Below are 21,594 nucleotides of genomic sequence, written 5' to 3' on the forward strand. Positions count from 1 at the left end.
CCCCTGCTGCTACCACCCGCCTTCACCACTTTTTCTTTTTTTTTTTTAGGCTTCTTAGCCCAAATTTTCCAGAATTAAAATACCACAAATATACATCTAAAATCCCACAAATATACATCTAAAATCTTGTCATTTTGCACCCCCCCACCACAACTCTTTGGCCTTGAAAGCCTCACAAAAATTTGATTCATTTGAGCCACCAATATAAACAATGAGGGTCTAGCCCAAATACACATGGCAACACACCACACTTATACAACATACATAAACCAAAAATTACAACACATGCTTTAGGCTTCAACAAGCCATAAAACTAACAAAAATTCACCATAAGCTTGCAACTCCCCTTTTTCTCTTGGCTCATAAAAGACCTACAAGGTGAGGATGAAACCTCATGAGCTATAAAGCTCAGTAAGGGTGCAATGCATAAGTAAATGAAGCATGAGAGAACATGCAATGCAAAAATACAATGCATCATGGGTAGTCTTCCATGCCCTCATAACCTCCATAGGTTAAGGCATCAACCAACCCTTCCCACACACTAGTCCTCCATAGGTACATTAGAACTCATATCATGCAAGTGTTAACCACTACGTACAACTCATAAAGAAAAACATTTACAAATGCATGCAAAACCACCACTCTTGGGGCATCCCTTACCTTTCTTGTTAGATTCTTCAAATCTTTAACTTCAAGAGAGAAACCCTTGCCAAAAACTTGCTTACCATCTAAGAAAAATTCTTAAAATTAGACTTTTCCTTCTAAGATGACATCAAAGATGAAGAGAAGCATGAAACTTACCTTGCTTTCTTCTTTTCTTTCCCTTTACCTTCACAGAAGACTTCTCCCAATCTCTTCCCTCTTGAAGTTTCCGTCCTTCTCTCTTTCTTTCTTTTCCATTTCCTTCACTTATTCACTAATCCAAACCCATTCCAAGACTAAATCTTGGCCATTAGATCTTCTTGATACTAGGTTAAATCTACACCCTCCACAACAAGCACAATTTATGTGCTTTAAAGGGCTTTAATCTCAACCATGCATGGGAATTGAGAGACTTAATGCTCACCATCCAAGAAAGCACAATCCTTTCCTAAAAGAAGAATTAATCTTAGCCATTGATTTCCTTTCCAAAATAATCTCATCCACCCATTCTTTTCTTTTTAATTAAAAACTTAATCATGTTGGCAATCCATGCCAACTTTCTAGAATGAATGAGAGCCATTGGATAAAATCTCATCTCAAGACTAATTCTCTACCCTTAGATTTTCTTCGATTTATCAATTCCTTCCCATTTATTTAATTAAGACCATTTTCAAACCATCACTTGAAAGACTAATTCCTTTTTCCTTTATTTTAATCTCTCAATTCTCTTGGACATTAGCTTGTCAAATGTCACTCTTAGACACCACCCTTTGCTTCCAAGCTTTAATCCAAGCCATTCATGTGGCTTCACCACATTTATTCCCCATTTTAGGAAAAATATATTTCTTCTCACATATAAAGGAATTATAATTAATTTTCCTCTTTGATAATTTAATTCCCTCATGGAATTATACTTCAAATTACCAAAATGCTATTAGGAATTAACAATCTCATCAAACTCCACACAAATGCACAAATGAGAATAATTCACCACAAATTATCATTCCCACAAGGAATACTTTCCAAATTTCTCATTTACCCTTTATTGGATCTCACTACCTAATTTACCAAAATGCCCCTCTTCGAATGTACCATTATTCCCATAGATCCACTTATCTCAAGGGCACTTTTTCTGAAGTTTCTAACAACCTTCCTTATATTCTAACACTAATAACACGGGGTATTACACGAAACCTGGCTAGTAGTGCCTGCGGCTTGACTACTGCTATGAAAAGGTCAGTTTCCCTCATCATCCTTGTTAGGTCCAGGGTTTTAAGCCTTGAGGTTGTCGTGGTAACACTGTCAGGCTTCTTTCTGGTCAGCTTGAACAACTCTGACCTCAATAACTGATACTGGGAACTTCATAGCCAGGTGGGGAGTTGATACAACTGCACCCAAGACATTGAGAGACGAGCGACCAAGGAGTGTGTTGCACGGTGTCTAACAGTCAATGACTAGATATCGAATATTGATTGTCTTGACGAGAAGGGTCATTCCAAATGAAGTCAGCATATCGACGTACCCCTTGACTCCTACCTGTTCCCCAGAAAAGCTTATTAGAATCTCGTGGAATGACTTCAAATCTTCTTCTGGGATTCCCATCCTTCTTAAGGTCGACAGATATAGCAAGTCAATCGAGCTTCCTTGGTCGACGAGGACTTTCCTTACTAGAAAATTGGCATCGATGACCGAGACTACCATGGGGTCATCAAGGTTCTGATCAATCGCCTCGAAGTCCTTGTCAGTGAAGGAGATCGCGAGGTATTGGGCTATCCTTTTTGGCTTCCTCTCGACATTGTTTATTAACATTAGCGCTCGGAGGTGTCACTTTCTTGCTGAGATCGAATCTCCTCTTCTCATGAACCCTTCAAAAATGGTGTCAATGACACTAGTTATCTGATTGTTTGGGGGCGATCCAACATTCTACCTTTCGTCAGCTCGCGGTCGCCTCTAGGGGCTGTGGCTCCTTTGCCTGTCCGAATTGCCTTGTGGGGATTGTTTTCAATCTATTCTGTAAGTGTATTGGTGGAGGTGGCTGTAATAACCCGAGAGCCCAAGGTCAAGTCCAAGAAGGAACTCTAGAGAATCTAGTATATATCAAGGATATTAAGGAAGGAAACAACACCAGCTAGATACTTTTTGGGCTAAATGTGGATAAAGAACTCCCGGGTTTAACGTGCTTCATCTAGGGTAGCTCAAGGATTGGTGACCCTTGGGAAGTTTGCGTAGGTTCATCTGGAAAAGTTGATATGGTTCTTCCTATCACTCAATGCGGGATGTTATAGTGGCCTTCTCTGACCAAGTGCTCGATCTGGTCTTTTAAGGCGACACATTCTTCGGTTTTGTACTCGAACATGCAATGATAATCACATCGCGTGCTAATGTCGGTGTTACCGGAGGAAGGTTGTTAGTCCAAGGTGTCTGGGAGTGGGATTATCCTCAAGTTGTAAACCTCTTGGAGAATTCGATCTTGGCTTGTCATGAGGGGAGTGTAGGTATCATAGCGTAATCAAGGTGGTACAAGGAGCAAGGCTAGCTCCCTTAGTCCCCTGTAGCAGTCTTTGTTGTCTTATCTTCGGTTGGAGTCTCTCTCGAGATTGCGTTATTGTTCAGTAGGAGGCCTCGGCTGGTGGGTTAGTTGTGGTCGAGCTTGCGACTAGGTGTTTCCATGCCTGGCAACCAACGTTTCCTCCATATTTATGTAGCCCAAGTTAGCGGGGGGATTTCGGGCCAGCGAATCGGCGAAGGGGCTTACTTTCAGCCCAGCCATAATGGCATGCAAGGAAACCGTCAGGTTGAGGTCCCTGATCTGGATGGCATCCTAATGAAATCTATTTAGGAGTGTCTACTTCAAGTTAATGAGATTAGCCGGTATTTTTCGATGAGCTCAGCTTGTAGAAAAATGGGTGAGGAAGCGAGTGGCTAACTTGGAGAAGTCGTGGATGGAGTTTGGCTCCAAGAAGAGAACCACAACATGGTCAACTTCTTCAACATGATGCGAAATGATCGGCACATGATTGGATCCGTACCTCCACTCAGTAGCATCGCGACATTGAACATGGTAAGGTGCTCCTGAGGATCAGTTGTGATGTCATATGGCTCCAAGGTGTTGGGAAGGCAAAAGGACAACCATGATGAACTCTGAGAAGAGATGGCTTGAAGAATATAGGGTGTAGAAGGTGTATGGGTAGCTTGATGGTGTTGGTGGCGACTACCCTCTGTGTCGTAGTCAACCCATTCGCTGCGTTGGTCAGGCTGCTGATTTTGGGTTAACTCAGCAACTTGGTTTTGAAGCTGTTGGACAGTCTGGAGGAGGACCTCCATGACAGATGGGTTTTGTGGGGGGTGGTTGGTGGCATCTGGCTCTTGGTTGGGGACGCTTCTAGTTCGCACCATGGGAAGGTGATAAGATCGGCTTGAAAGGTTCTAGTGAGATTATGGGGTAGGTAAGTTTTACCGGGCCCCATGGTGGGCGCTAGATGTTCTTTCCAGCCCAAATGAATGGTCGGACCGAGGCTTGCAACGGCAAGGGATGAACTCCGGCAATCGATCCATCGGGGGGTGGCGGGCACCTACAAACACTCTGACACTCAAGTGAATAAGAGAGTAAACGAGTAAAGTATCAGTAGGCTCAAGAAGAGAACATACCTTGGCTCTGAAGAGAGTTGGTTTATATAGAAATATGAGAGATCCTCTTGCATGTATGCATGCGTTTGTAGGGTGATGGGACTTGGATATCCAATGCCGATTGGGTTTCCTGATGATAGTATGGTATCGATAAAACGCTCATTAATGTGGATATGATCCGTCATTAATGAAGATATGATCTGCTATTAATGAAAATGAGATTTTGAGTAGGCGCGGGAATACCCATCATGCAGTTACAATGATACTGTTATAGGTTAGCGCATGGCCAAGATCAAGCCGCGGGCCTAGGGCCAAGATCGGACCAGGGCTGAGAGTCGAGATTTGGGCCTTGGGCCAAGGGTTGGGCTGATACGGTCCATTTATTATAATTTATACATATGTAACGTGCATGGCTTGTGCAATTGTAGGGGGGGGGGGAGGGCCCGCATGCCCCACACACACATGCCCGCGCCACCTTACGCGGCCGCACGGCCATGTGGCCTCACATGCGCCTGCTGCCTGGTGCCTGCTGCCTGCTGTGACCTTCACCTGTGCGCCTGCTGCCACTTGGGACCTTAACACTCACTCCGTCAATATATAGGCTATCGGCACATCGTGTACTCACTCACTCGGTTATTGTGATGTCTGCCACTTTTTTGGTTAATTGCGGATTGTTCACCCCGTGAGTTTGGCCACTGTGGATGCTTTGTTTATTCCACCAAGAGACACCACCTGCCTTCACGCGAATTTAGCCCAGCCTTTTGCAGTGCTTCAGGTATTCTTTTACACACCGAGAGACTGCGTTTAATTAATACCGAGAGAGTCACTCGGTTGTTTTGTTCACACGTGAGCCATCCACTCCGTCGGTTTGCATTGCTTGCACGTGACCCCACTTGGCTTTGTCCTGACCCTTTTCGTCTACTCTGACTCGAATTAATTTTTCGACCCATCTTCATAACTTGGCCCATCCTTTTCGGTTGTAATTGTAAACCCATTTTATAACCTCCGGATTTGCCGCCGATTATTTTCCACAACAACTCCCATTGTTCAAATTGTTCTGTTTCTCTATACCTGAATGTGTATTTTGCGTAATCAATTTTTTGTTGTTGATGTAATATTTAAATATCTATTTTATTTAAAATCTCAATTTATTGTTTTTTAAACGTATTTTCTGACTCACCACCAAATCCCACGGTGGAGCTGAGAAGGAAGTGGCAGTGCAATGCACAAAATAGATCTTAAAAATTTCTTTCCTTCATAATTGCACTAAACAAACAAACGATCAGTTTAAGCTTCATGGCTGCGAGCTAATTTGACATTTTTCTGCGTATAAAATAAAATTGTTTCCTCCTAGCAAGAAATAGAAAAAAAAAATGTTTTTCCTGGAAAAAAAAAACTAAGAAAATAACATTTATTGACCACCGAACATACCCTACCTCACTCCGCAATATGGAGTCTTTCTGGAATGCCAACCTGAATTAACCCGTGTCAGTTACATTCCGTACGTACTCAAATATAATTAAATTAGAATCCACCAAAATACTGAATATAACAAGCTAAACAACTCCCACCTGCATGCATATTCTTTTGCCAGACTATCTTCGGTTCAGTTTGGTTCAATCCAGTTCGGTTCGGTTCGATTTGGATCGAAAAATTAAAACCAACAAAGCAACCAACCAACCCACTATTGAAAACATAACATAACAAAATCTAAATCTGTCCTAACCAGCAAAAGTAAGAAGGCAAAGAAAAGAAAAGCAAAGCAGAATATCATCCATCACCCAAGCCGACCGAAGGTCTCAACTCAAGTAGCTTCACACTCCCGGCTTCCGCAGCTCTTCTGCTCCATGGGCGAAGTGGCACCTCTCCCCGAAGGTACAAGATCCTTTCGCAAAGTTGTCGCACAGTTTTGTCTTGAAGTTGCTTGCAGGACCAAAGCCTCCCATCCCAGGGTTTTTTGCCGGAGGTCCAGACGCTGAACCAATGTTCACAATGAGCTCCCGAACCATTGCGCTGGCTTGCTTGATCTGATCGAATGTTCCTTCCAGCTCAATGTTCCTTAGGTTCGGGTCCGACTCGTGCTCTCTAATGGAAAGCTTTGCACCTGTCAGTCGGCAAATTTGCTTAGAGTTTACACCGCTCTTGCCAATGATAGCCCCAGCCAGTGATGCATCAACGCTGATCTTAGCAGTGGCAGAAGCACCAAAGCTTGCCGCAGCTGCAAGACCTGGTGCTTGTGCCTCCATCCGACCACCCAACCTGCCTCCCATTGGGCCCATGCCATGAGGATCTTCATGCGATGGAATTGTTGGCTTGCCAAGCTCCCATTCACCATGAGCAAAATGGCATTTGTCCCCAAACTTGCAGCCTTCAGCTGTGTTGTATTTGTTACACATACGGGTCTTGACGGGGTTTGATGGAGCATCTGGAAAGGATGGAGGAGCAACCAGATTTCTGGGAGCTGATGGAAGAGCAGGATTGCTGCCAAGCATCTGAGTCACAGCTTTAATACCACCAGGAACATAATGCAAAAAATGGCATCCCTCCCCAAATGGGCAACCTGAAGTACTGCATACCAAGAAAAGACCAAATGGATGAGAACCGGATCACATGCCAGAAATAAAAGCCCATGCCAGTCCCAGAAGATAAAACTACTGCTCAAGTATACATAGCTGGTCAACACATTTAAGGTATTGATACCACAGCAACTGATGAGGGAAAGGTCGGAAAGAAACTGGAAGAAGAGTATAATAAACATGCCCATAACCTTAGTATACAGGATTGACGTCTTCCCAAGCCAATAGTGATTTTGTAACAACTCATATGAACTAAAAGCAGATGTAATTTCCAGATAAGTCAACTATAGAAGGATAAAAAAAAGTAACATGGACCGTAAATTTCCAAGGGTCAAAGCCCAGATGGAAAATATTGGTTCAAATAATGACAACAATAAATAGGATTCAATGAGTTTGTGTTCTTCTATCTAAGCAGCAGCAGCACCTTCACGTTTTTTCTTTTCTATTTTAACAAATCAACTCGCCTCCATGTTTCATGCACCATCTTTAAGTGTAGCAAAAGGGAGAACTCATTGAATCCTGGTTCTCAGGTTCGAATCCTCCCCCAGCGCAGCTGCTGGTGGATTATACCCGGGTTTACTCCTCGTCACTGAAGGGGTCAGGTGGCGGGGCGCCCACAAGGGGGCGTAATCCCAAAAGGGAGAACTCATTAACTGCCCACGAGGCTCTAGAAGTCTACTCACACATTTTGGAGTTTCTAAGGGAGGAAAGAAACAGAAGTGAAATGACATTTGAACCTCTTACACTCAAACCTATAAAAATATTACTGAAATACACCAAGTTGGTTCAGTAAGAAAAGTCATCAATCCATTGAAGAAATTTCATTCACTTCAGACAAATGCACCTCCAAGAGCACAAAACATTCACTCCACCTGCCACTAGCCCAACAACCAGGCTCCCCACTTCTGTTAATAGTTTGGTCTCCTCCATGGCCACTAATAATCCACCACCAACTCTGCCAACCCAACAAAAGTGAAAGGAGCTGTATCCATTGAGTTGTTTATTAAAGGGAAATGCTATACCCATAAACAAGTTTGACAAACAACCCTCACAAACTGGTATGGCACACACAAGTTCATAATAGCTCCTACCCAAATTCATAATAGTCCTACCTAAAATTAACAAATAAATCTACACACTAAATCTACTATGAACTATTGTTAATTTTGGATATAACTATTGTGAATTTGGGTAGAGCTATTATAAACTTACGTTTGCCACATCAATTTGTGATAGTTGTTTGTCAAACTTGTTTATGGGTATAGCATTTCCCTTTATTAAAAACATATAGTACCACCTATGTCATTTAATGAAATACATCCCAAGTATCAGTCGGCTAGCACATTAGGACATTACCACCATATCATCACCACTAACCACTCTTGAGAACCACCATCACAATGTCACCTGCACCATCATCTCCACATATCAACCCAACAAGCACATGTTGGCCCACGGTCTTCCTAGCTATCACCATTGCCATCACCACTAATACTGCCACTGTAATCTTTTTTTTTTAAAAAACAAAAAGTAACTTCTACTCTCTACACAGTAACTGAATTACAAAAGCCACAAATGGCAAACCCATCAGTGAACATGTAAAAATGTGTTGAATGTGGTCTAGAGCATGACAATACATAGAAACAAGAAAAGAGAAATTCTAAACAATCTCATAAAGAGAGGACTTATTAAGTGCTCATTTGGTATTACAGTGAAATTTCTGCAGTTGTAATAATCACTTCTGTAAAAATTGCTTTTATAAAAATCACTTTAAAAGGAAAGCAGTTTAATGTTTGGCCTGATCATCAGAGAAACGCTTTCAGTGTTATTATTGTGTTTGGCTCATCATTAAAAAAGGTGTATTTCTAACAATAAAATTACCAGAAAGGGCATTTGACAAAAATGTTTATGAGATTAATAATATTTGATAAATATAATGTTGCAATTTTAAATGTTTATTGGGGGTAAATTTTTCCAAAATAATTTTATTTTCTGCTTGTACTTTTGCTTTACAGAAAAATCTGTAAATTTCTGCCTCTACTTTATAACAAAAACAGCTTTCTCTGTCAGTAAAAGCACTTCTGTAATTTGGGCCAAACACCACAAAAAACTGAAAAGTGCTTTCGTTCTGATAGAAGCACTTTTTGCCTTCTCACCGCACAGGCAAACAGGCCTAAATAGCTTTCCTTAACAAGTAATTGCTATTGGTCTAAGTAATGCATCAAAGTAAAGTTATTGGTTTCAGATTGGTTGTTCCCTCCCTTTTCTAAGGATTGGAGTTTTCTTCTTTTCTAAGTTGGGTTGGATTGGTGCTGGTAACGTCTATAGGAATTTCTATCCACTGGAGAAATAAGATGTTCCCGGTTTATGCAAATGCTACAACAGCATAAAGGGATAGGAAAGATGGTGGATGAGTGATTACGGTGGGAAAGGGTAGAGTTGGTGCCAGTGCAGGGGACTGGGGGGATCATGTGGGTTGCTCATGGTCATGGGGCTATATCAACAGAGGGATAAAAAAAAGGGAAAAGACACAGTGCTGCTGGAAGTGGCGGGTAATTGTTTTGGTAACTGACAGAAGAGCCAAAGGGAGCAGAAATCCAGTGACCCAGTGCTGCTAATGGTCAGCACAAGGAACAGAATACTTAAAACTGGGGCAGGACAGGTAGACAGATGAGATGAGTGGGGCAAGAGAATAATGGAACAGGTGTTGCGGTAGTAAATTACGACAGTAGTGATTGTGTAGCTTTGACAGACCAAGAATGTTAAATTTGGGGCAGTGAGGAGAAATGAGTGCACATGGGCATACAAATGTTGAAGTTGGTTTCCTACTGCAGCCCATTTTGATGCAAGACAGGAAATTTGTTTGGATAGCAAGGTTGCTTAGATCTTTTATTATTATGGGCACTTCTTGTCAAATTAAGAATCTCAGACATGAGCTAGATTTCATTGAATGAATAGAATAGCCAGAATGGGGAAATCTAATATTAAACCACAGAGGAAATGCAATTCCCAGAACCAATGGAGGAAGACATATTAGGTATTAATCTTATGGGTTATAGATCTAATTTCCCCTATACAAATATAACAATGAGGAACCTCAACAACAAAACAAAGAAAAATAACTTTATTTTCTTCACAAACAATTCAAGTAATTCACAGCATGCTCAGTAGTTCAAATGTCTATAAAAAGTTAATATTGGCAGCATGTATTTGTTAGATGCTTTTCCATGAACTTCTCTCCGCATACTATAAAAAAACACAACCTAAGATTACAAGGATAAACAAACATGAAAGTACTAAATTTGCTTTTAGTGACAAGATAAAGCATAAACCTTTTTTTCAATATAAAAAATATGCCATACCCCATTTGTCCAAAGATATTGACACAACATTTACATCATTTTTCAATGGAGGAGAGCATTAAGTTCCATTGTCATGCTATTTGATGCAATCAAAATAATACAAGATCCATGTAAAGACAGGTATTAATCATATAAACTTTACCGGGAGTCTTTGGTCTTTTCTTGCTACATTAAGAGTTTTAGAGGATTAAAGGAAGGATTTTTTTAATGGTATTAGGTTGTTCACATATTTCAATTACCTTTTTCTTTTTTAACAATCTCATGAAACCTATAAATTGGCCTCATTGATGAAACACAAAATAGACTTCATACTTGGAAGAGGTTAACTTTCATCCTCGTTTCTCATTCTTCTATTCTCATTTATTTCCAGCCTTTTTCTTCTCCTTTCCCTTTTCTCTTTCTCTATCATCTGTTATTCTTATCCCCTCTATTTTCATATCCTCTCCATCCTCCTCTGTTGTCTCTTCCATTCTCCTCTCTATATATTGTCCTCTTTCTTTCTGCAGACTCCTTCTGTTGTCACTTCTACTTATTCTGGCTGGTGCTGTTCCTTCTCCCTGACAATTTCTCTTACCTCCTCTGTTCATTTCTGCTGCACCAGCTGCGTTTGTCTTTGCTACTTGCTGCAGCATTTTTGGGGCAATATCACAATATTTGTAATCACCACTCATCTATAAAGGGAGGATGACCTATGAAATAATCCTAATATCAACTTATCTCGAGCCTCATCATCCAGCTATTCACATTGCCTTCAGTCACTTCTGGTTAAGCCATTCACGTTATTGCAAACCTGTGCTACATGGATTCTTTTGTTTCCCTTGTGCACCCCTAATTCACCAAATTAGTAAAAGATAAGGGTATGAGAATTCTGTCTGGCACCTGTCACCCACATTGGAAACTTGGATCTCTAAGAAATGATGTCTGAAGAAAAAGCAGCTCATTTTTTATACTTATGAAAATTTGTCGAACTCTAAATTCATTTTATTTTCATGGATAACAATATCACTTTATTCTAGAATATTAAGCAATGCATCTAAGACTAACTATTTACCAAGACATCCATGTATCCATATCCAACTTTGGATACATAGCTAAAGTATATCCTATTGATGCAGTAAGTAAAAAGTGCAGGAACTAGGAAAGAAAAGAAGAGATTTACAAGAAGAAGCCGCCAGGGGGGGGGGGGGCAGAAGGGAAAATCATATTATTCAATCATCCAAACCTGAATAGAAGATGATATTATGTGCCTTATTTATAGGCAATGAAAAGATAAACCTGTCTAAAAGACTAACAACTAATCAAAATATGATTCTAATCTCTAAATCAAATATCTCTATCTAAACTTAAATCAAATATAATTCTATCATCTAAAAAACTATGATAAATCAAAACAGAACAAGATAAAACCTAATCTAAATCTAATTACTAAAATTAAAATAGAAAACATATCAAAATATCCCTATCACCTATGGTTAAGGGTTTAGGAAGGTCAGACGTGGACACACACCCTCAACTGATACTTGTACCTAAATCCAACATAACATGGTCATCAATGCCTAATAAATTGATACTGAGTAGCATTAAATCTTCAAAAGGATACCAAATAGCCTTCTGGAGATTAGAAGTGACTTGTGAAAGGTTTCTAATTCTGCAAATGTCTCAGTTTGCATTGCAAGTTATAGTTAACGGTTCCACGGTTTAATTTAAGGTGCAAGTCCAACTCTGGGAGAGAAGATACTCATACAAATAACAGGTCCCATTCCAATATTTACAATTAGAACATTTATCAACCAGTAATTGGCATAATATAAATAGATAAAAAATAGTGAGAATCTACCGTTTGAGTCTCAGCCATTGATACTATAGTCATACTAAGCAATACTGATTTAACAGGACAACTAATTCTAACATTCTACTACATCAGAGATTTCCAAAGCAGCACAAGCACCAAGACCAACCAAAAGTAAGACAATCAAAACAGCATGTCTTGAAGCAAGATAAGAACAGACAGTTAGAAATATCCAATGAAATTGCAAACATATTGATCGAGTAAAAAAAAGACAAACACAATAACCATATCAATTAAATAGTTACACTTGAGCTAAGTTTTACCAACGGTGAACTTCCTTTATCCTGAAAAAGGATGTCCCCACTATGTGAGAGCTGGGGGAGGATTATCTTTATACATAACTAATAACTTTACCCTTGCTTTGCAAAAAGGTTGTTTCCCAATAAATTTTGGCAACCTGAAGTTATGGTTGCTATGTGTCCAGAAATTCTTAAGAGTAATTCAGTAGCATCCAAGGACTAGAACACAACACATAATTGCTTTCACATTCCCAAAACAACCAGGCTTATTAAAGATCAATTAGGGTAGGTGTAAGTTATGGACAAAAGGAAAGCTTTCAAATTCAGGATTTTTAGAATAACACGCTTGTCTTCTCTTGTAATGTAGCCTATTTGTGGTGATGATAATAATAATAATGATAACAACAAAAACAACAGTAATAATAGAAAGTCAAATGCATAAATCATTATACACTACTCCTAAACTTACCCCTTGACCTTTATACATAATAGATAAGCTCAGTTGCATAAATCATAAAGGGCCATGTTTCTAGGTTTCATCGCACTCCATAATTTGTTTATGCTTGCAGTCTTGGATAACGCCAGACTTGTCTTTAAACAGTTGCAATTTGTGCTAAATGTGCAAATAAGTCATCAATCACATGACCAAAGCATATCATCCAACTTATCATGCCTGAAATGTGTACCTAACTCATTCTTCTGCAGGCCATCCATCAATCAATCATCTCAACAAGACCCCTAGTTCCAATTTGATAAATTTCTACTAACATTAAAAATGCTGCAGATGATTCCAGATATAAGGTTGTCCTTTCAACAATATAAATAAAATGGTATATACGACAGAAATATTATTTGACAACCTACTAGCTCTGCTTGGTCATCAACCTTAACCTCACAATCCCACTGTTAGCCATCCTAGCAATACAAAATGCTTCAGTTCAGAGCATGTCACCTTTTCCCATTAGGTGTAGGTAGAAATTCCATTCCACATTGGTTTATGGTTATAACCATATACATGATCTTGCCCACAAGAAGTAAACCACTGGAAAACAGAACCCAATATGCTCAAAATATTAACTACAAATCAAAAAGATAGTGGCGTGAAGGGAGAACAGTGAGGAAGTGCAAGTTTATCAACTTTTTCTTCATAAGCTCCAAACAATTGGGAGATCAGACCTGTATGGGATCATTGTTTTATTAAATATTGTTCATCAAGGAATTAGGAGGCCATGAAGCCCTTTTGAGTCCAATAATCTATGGGGGGGGAGGTATCATGGAGATTCAGAGGAAGTATCTGGGGCTCCAAAATCTCATAACAGAAATAAGACTGCATGTCCATGCATGGTGTCATTAGCTCCCACCTTTCAGCAAGGCTCATGGACATGATTAGAGAAAATATTACGTGTGATATATTTGCTCTCTTTTCAAAAAAAAGTTCGAACATATGTGGTGGGCATCAGTGAATTTGCTTCAGTCTTCCAGAGGGTCATCAAAAGGGTTCCACTTTTTCTACTTTGTTTTGTATCTTGGTTATAGAAGGCATAATGACAGATGGGACTGCTTACACAGGGTAACAACAACAACAACATATCCAGCCTTTATCCCACTGTGGAGTCGGCTACATGAATTCTAGACTTCCATGTATTTCTGTCTTTTGTCATATCCTCATTTAGATCCATATATTTCACTGCTTACACAGGGTCTTCTATTAAAATTTTAAAATGAGCTACATCTCTTCTTTGCCTGTGCCTTATTTGTATGCAATGGTACGACAATCTTTCAGCCATCTTCAAGACAACAGTAACATGATTTTTGTGTCCTCGGTGCTTTGAGGAAGTCCCTAGTCTGAGAATCAAGGAGGATAGAATTCAATCTCATAGGACATCTTCCATAATGAGACACAAGGTCCATATCAATTATCCTACTCGTCTTTAGGATTTCTCCTACAACTGTAATTTAAATTCAGGATGTAGTACTTAGTAGAGTGCACAAATGGACAGGGAGAGCCAAGTACTAGATAATTCCAACTAGAATGCTTCTATTGAGTTCAACATTAGGAGATAGTTTCAATCAAGGTGTAAACTAACCAAATCAAAAGGAGAGCTATTCTGTTCTTGTATCCACACAAGCACGACCCAGATCGCAAACAAACCAGGAAATATGAATAGAACCAGAACTGACCAAGCATTAAGCAAAAGCCAATCATATTCTACAGAGATTTTTATTATGCATAACTCACACTATAAACAATATTACACTCTTCTTGATGACTTATCAGAATGTTAAAAGACTTGTTTTTGATTGATATATCTTTGGCTTGTTATAGGATTGAACAAGTTCATCAAAACAAGGAGACGGCAATTCAGACAAGCTCAAAACTAAACCATTAGTCCCAAACAATAAAGTTGAACCCAGTCCATCCCATACCACGGTAAGTCCAAAAGACTGAAACCTCCAGATCAGTTCAGTTCAGTGCTCTATTAGAAAAATAAATCTGAACCTAGTTCATTCCATACCATGGTAGGTCCAAAAGACCGAAATCATTCCAGATCAGTTTAGTTCAAAGTTAGCTAACCTTCTGACACAGAGAGGCTTCATAGCCACAGGCATGGGTTGGAAAAGAGAACATCTATCCAAAAGGTGCTAACCTTTTGTATAGCCTTCTTACCTACTTTATGTCCCCGCTTTAGGCTACAATGGAATTTTGTCTAGTGTAGGCTAGAAGATGAAAGATATCTATTTTAAAGTGGGAATAAGGAAAGAGAATAAGTTTTTGAATCAACATCGAAATGACTGTTTAAAATTAAAAGAAGTTTTTTTGCCACAACCGAACAGCTAAATTTTAAGGCCCCAAGTGTTGGAGGAAACTGAATTTTGTCAGCCATTAATTAATTGCAATGCTGAGAGTTAAGTGGAGCTTCTAGATCTCCTATATTCATTTCCTTGTTTCAGAGAGAGAGACAATGTGGATAAGTTGAAATTTTTGCAAGCCTAGTCATTTTGAGGTGACCTTCTTTTAGAAGTTTCAGTGAATCATATAGAGGCTTTATTCCCTAATGTGGACTCTTTCACTGCTCCTATGGTCATGTTCTTTGCTAGAACATTTATTCATTGCAATGCTTCTGACTAGTGATAATTTGATTTTGAGACAGAATTTTCTTATTCATTAGTGTTCTCTGTGTGCAACCCAAGGAGTAAATCTATTAATCATCTTCTTGTTGCTTTGACAATTTGACAATTCAATGAACTCTTGGAAATTCAAAATTGTTTGGTTATATTAATGTTGCATATGGAGAGTACTGGAAAATTTGTTGACCATATTAAGGCAATTTAGTATTGTCCTGGGAGTTCCCTCAACATGTCAGGATCTCTTTTTGTGTTTGTTTATTTTGGAGAAGAGCTACAATTTCCAAAAGAAAAAACATGTGCTTTACTAAGACACAAGCCCTTTGATGGATCATTTGGAGTGAAAACAATAGGGTGTTTCAAGAAATAGAAGAGCCTTATTGTTCAAGTATAGCTTCTCTGTATTTTGTATAGTAGTTGGTGTAGCAAAGAAAATGACCCAACCTTACATGCTCTTAGATTTTGTTGTGAATTTTGGGCAACTACCATGCAAAAGGCACAGATCTTTGTACCCCATGAACTTAAACCCTTCATACGGTGGGAATAAGGCAAGGGGCAGCATAGTTGTCAAAGGCACAAGGCACACTGAGGTGCAAATTAATGTTTAGGGCCTAGGTGCGAGGCACAAGGCAAAGAGTGAGCCTCAGGCACATGAGGCACACATTAATTCAAAATGCTTATAAAATACTCATACACTATTCTTTTCAACATGTACCCATCTATAAGGAGGTAGATGCAAACTCAAAATTATAAATGACAAATAACCAACCCCATAGTAACAACTAATACTATTGCAGAAAAACAATTAGTTTACTTTGGAATTAGTCTCTTCTAACTGCAAAAAAAGATCCGAGGGAAGAAAATTATAGCACAACACAACGAAAAAAACAATTATAGGAAACAACAAGTTTCTTCTAATTTCTTTTGCAATTAGGAGAGAGAAAAAATTACAGCAAAAACAGTTAAGCAATTAGTTTCTTTTGCAATTATTTTCTTTTAAATTGCAAGAGAAATTAGAAGAGAGAGAAAATATCAGTAGAGCACACAATGAAAACATTTGTTCTTTAGCAATTAGTTTCTTCTAAATTGCAACAGAAATTAGAAGAAAGACAAGAATTACAGTAGAACACACAGTGAAAAACAATATAGCAAAAAAATAGTTTCTTCTAAATTGCAAAAGAAATTAGAATGAAGCAGAACACAGACATGATTAGTTCTCCAATGAGTGGGACATCCGGCAGACCTCCAACTTACACTGCTAGGTTTGCCTCACCAATATACAAGAATATGCAATCAAATGAATAAGAAATAAGATCTAAGATGACAAATGGACAAGAAATAGGATTTTAGTACACTTGTATATACAAGGCATGTGCCTGATGGGGTTGCGCTTTGCATGAGGCACCCGTCTCGTGTGCCTAGGCAACGCATCAAGCATGGTGCTGCACCTCAACGGTGATAAGGCACACAGAGTTGCACCTTGCACCTAGGGGTGTGCCTTTGACAACCATGGTGGACGGCCAAAGAAAAACTTAAATTTTAAAGCACTCCCCAAAATATTAAAAATAAACAAGAATCCCCACCACAGCTGTAAATCCAAATTCCAAAATTTACTTACAACAATATATTTATGGTAAAAGACTACCACAATATATGATAGGGAATGGGTTTGGCCCCTTCAAGGTGGTTTCTTTCTCCACATGCTAGTTTGTATATACTATATAGAAAAACAGATAATAGCACCACAACCTCTCAAGAGAATGAAATCAAAATAAAGTCCACCAAAACACACAATAGAGCATCCACATCTAAAAACCACCACCAACTCCTCCCAAGAAATGCACCAAAATGCATCCTCCAATGAACCATCAATACCACTAAAAAAACTATCAAAATGCCCACTGTCCAAGCATCTGGAAAAACATATATTGACAGAGCCAATCTCACACTTTTCTATTCCATCAACTTGGAATCCCATGACAAGGGAAACTACCTACATAATTTATTATACCCAAATGAACCCAACCATAAACCATAAAACTAGTAAATGCTTCTTACAGCTTCGGGTTCAAATTTCCATCTTTGCCTCATCATTCATGAATAGAAGCACATCTACCTTCACTCTCAAAATTGCTCCATTACCCTCTTTCCAGGCATTCAAACCCTTTGTGTTCTAAGTCATATTTTTAAGATTCACAAGAAAAGAAAATCAGATCTCTTTGTAAATCCCTGAATGCTACAATTTATAAGCTCCTTCCTATCTCGCACCTATTCCACATTTCTAGAAAGCACATTCTGAGAGTTCTGCCACCACCAGTAATAAAGAATAAGGAGTTAAATCCTCAAAGAACTCCTCCCCACCCCCCAACAAAAAAACAAAGAAAAAAAAAAAATCCAACTGCATTCTTTAAATGTGTAAGCCTCCCAAAAACCCAAGCCAGCTCCCTTCCCCCATTCCCAACCTATCCAAGTCCTATTCAACAAATCCCGTACTAGCTCACAGATGGCCAAAGGAGAGCATGGAGTCAACTTACTACAGGTTTTCAACATTTTTATATATTAATATCATTGTTGATTGAATGATATCTTCATATCATATTAATGGCTATTCTATATGTTTAGTTCTTTTTGGTTACCATTTTCAAAAATGTTGTTAACAAAAAATTTATTATTTGTTGTCATATCCTTCTCATGTCCAAGATAGTTGCAGACCAACAATTCATGTCTACCTAGTGGAGTAAAGCTTATGATTGTTGTTTTGTATATCCTTGTCAAGTCCATATCCTTGTTTTTCAAAATTGTCATATCCATGTCCACAATTTCATTCGCCCTCTATTTCAATTGACAACAAGGACCAACCCAGACCACAGAAATAAAAATGAAAATAATAATAATAATGAAAAACAAAAACTAGCCTTTCCTTCCCTAAAATGGGTAGAAAACAAGGAATGAAATACAGACATAAAACCATGTCGATCTCATAGATTGGTACTTTTCCATTAAAAACACATAAGACCATATGCATCTCAGCTTGATATTTTCACATTAAAATCACAACTTAGAACCAGCATGCTTGCCATTTTTTGCTTATTTTCTGTGATCTTTGATATACTCTTATCAAATATCATCATCATGGACCAATTCTCAATCTCGACACAAACTACAAGTAAGAATCTGCTCAAAATTTTCCTCCACTGTATTTCAAAGAGGTAATTATCAAAAAAGAAAATATACTTCCACGAATTTCCTTTTCAACGTGCAACCTAGAATGGGAAGACATGATGTAATTGACAAATCTCTCTCCACAAAAAGAAAATAAAACATTTTCATTCCTCACTCTACCTTTCTTCACAATGTTTGTTATTCCCTAGGCATAACATGCAATGAATTTTTCTAGGTTGCTGCTTGAGAGATAGCCGCACATTAATATAACCCTAGTGTCAAAATCAGGATAACTATTTTCTGGATCGAATCTTTTCAGAAAGGAATATTGAGTCTAAAAATTTTATGAGATAAGATGTCTAAAATATAAAAGAATAAATCTAAATTACATGGGAACATTGGGAAGAAGTAATAGAAATATCATGATAAACAAGGAATTATATAAGCCAACACAAGCTGTACAGAAGAAGCTGACAACAAGAGAGAAGCAGCATGGAAGCTCCATAGACGAAGAAGAAGTCAAGAGGCAAAGCTCAAATATGCTTTAGATTGATCAAAATGAGTGCAATAAACCCATTTCTTTGAGTAATCTTTCAATTAGAGGAATTGTCCTTTCAGTCCTTCAGTGATCAAAAAGGATAAGGCAAAATCTTAACTTAAAAAGTGGCTAAAACTGGACCATGTAGGATTGGCTTCATCCAATTATCCAGCTCCAATCCAGCTGGATACTAAAGAATGCATTCCTCATGTAATTAGGAACAGTTCTTTGAAAATAGATAGCAGGAACTTAAAATCCTACGATCCAAATTGTATTTTGACAACCATGAATATAATAGACCAATTGTATACGGGGTGAACGAATTTGGCTAGAGTGCTCAAGTTTCAAATTCAGGTCAGCTTTCTTTCCCAGCTCTGATAGTCTAGCAAGTAATGTGTGCAACTGTGAGTTTATATTGCAGCCAGCTTCTTCTGGACAATAAATAGTATAGCAAGTAATCAACACATCAGTAATCTCACAAAATCAAGCAGTTCTTCCCAATAGTCCTCATTATCATGTTTAAATGAAGTGCATGACCTGTATCACAACTTTAGAGACACCCAATTCATTAGTCCAAATCACACTACTTTTAGGTGCAATGATTGTACAGAGAATTTTTTCTTACAATCTGTATAAACATTAACAATAGTATAAATAGCATTGAAAGTACTTATTTTAGATGAGTTAGGATTTGAACCTGAAAAACTTTGTGCAAGGCTTGGATTTGCTGCCTATACCAGTAGGAAAGAACTCCATGTCTGTTGCAGAACATTAATTATCTTTCTCAGTTAAAATTCCAGTAAGTTTTTAATCTTGGAATTTGCATAATATCCATGGGCCACCTTAGCGATATTTTTATCACTATCAACATGACTCTTCCATATTAAAGACATCCAATATATATATATATACACACACTTATTTGAAGCAACATAGAAGACCTACCATTAACAAAGGTCTATTACATTCAGTAAAATAGTTCTAGGAGAGCTCCACTGCGGATCTCAATGCATTATTATTTGACAGATCAATTTTATAATTCGACAAGTACATAATAAGTCTTCAATTGTTCTCAGAAATGACCTAACCACACTTAAATTCTTAATTGTTTCAAGGACGAAAAGAAAATAAAATTCCAAATTAATTATTTTTTTTTCTTCCAAGAGAAATAACATAAATCAGAAATAGATTATTCTAATTATCTTTTTGTCCCAAAGTTAACAAAACTCACCGAGACATTGGGGAAAAAAGTTTAGGCATTTTGAGATCCAGTTATCAACTATTCTATGCATATCCTTTTGAAATATTTACTTTGGACCTTTTGTATATAGACCAAGACAAACAGATCGAAGTCCTGAACGAAATATTGATAACAAACCCACAATTTCCCTAAGGCACAATCTTAATGAAAATGCCACCATAATAGACTATGCAAATTATTTAACAAACCGGCATGAAAGGAACAAACGACTAAAATCAGCAATCAACAAAAAAGAGCAGCTTAAAACAAACAAAACACCCAACACTCATTTCCAACATAAACAGAACTGTAATTAAGAGTGTGAGTGACAGTCGCCAGATAGGAACGCTACCAGCAGCTAGAAAAACTCAGCAGAACTAGCAAACGATTATAAAGAAGCAACAAGGCCTAAACCAGAGCGACCAGATGCCGAATCTCTAAAATCCTTCATGCCAGAGACAGGTTCAAATTTAATTCGGAAAAAAAAATACTCAAAGAGAAGTACAAAGATCAAGAGTCGTGAAAAACACTCAAAAAAATGTAACAAGACTAAGAGACATCTATATGGACATCACAAACAGCCCAAACAAGTATTCAAGAAATGAGTGCACATCAGATACGCCGAGAAATTTAGGCAAACAGAGTGAGAAAAGGGCAATGTAAAAAGGGAGTACCTTGCTTCGATTTCTTGAAACCCGCATTGCCGTTGAAAGCAGCGTCTGGCCTCCCTCTCTTTCGAGCAGCTCCGAACTCCATTGAAACCAGCGAAGAGATCGAGTTTAGGTAGGGAAAAGGCGAGCCGCGGAGAAGGACTAGAGAAAGAACAATCGATAATATCCGCCCGAGAGAACGTAGAGACCCCTCGAGAGAGGTAGCAGATGGATCGAATTTGAGAGAGATCTAGGGTTCTAAGAAGAAAGAGGGAAAGAGAGAGAGATATCGAGAGAGAGAGAGAGAGCGAGCGAGTGAACAAACAAATGCGGGTCCAGTTTCCAAAAGCTAGCTAGATTTTACGTGCTACGTGGAGTGACGTAAGCTTCTGTCTACTTGGACGATTCGGAACCGTCCGATTCCAGACCCCATATACCTCTAAATTTTCATATTTCTTTCTTCAAACGGATATTTTTAATACATTAGGTAATATATTGAATTTTTAATGAATACTTTTAATTATATTGTGATTGAATAATATATATTCATCAACATTCATACCGTTAACTTACCCCCCCAAAA

At 38.4% G+C, this 21,594-nt stretch overlaps 1 protein-coding gene across 1 annotated transcript; it reads right to left on the reverse strand.

Annotated features, from left to right (window-relative positions):
• Positions 1-5,666: 5,666 nt before the first annotated feature.
• Positions 5,667-21,274, reverse strand: LOC127812956 (zinc finger CCCH domain-containing protein 14-like). Its single transcript, XM_052353579.1, has 3 exons — positions 21,036-21,274; positions 19,819-19,879; positions 5,667-6,837 (listed from the first exon to the last, which is right to left on the reverse strand). Exons 1-3 carry the CDS (start codon positions 21,115-21,117, stop codon positions 6,084-6,086), a joined length of 897 nt encoding a protein of 298 aa, XP_052209539.1. The 5' UTR covers positions 21,118-21,274; the 3' UTR covers positions 5,667-6,083.
• Positions 21,275-21,594: the final 320 nt, after the last annotated feature.

This window comes from Diospyros lotus, chromosome 1 (genome assembly GCF_014633365.1).
Source record: "Diospyros lotus cultivar Yz01 chromosome 1, ASM1463336v1, whole genome shotgun sequence".
Lineage (NCBI taxonomy): Eukaryota > Viridiplantae > Streptophyta > Magnoliopsida > Ericales > Ebenaceae > Diospyros > Diospyros lotus.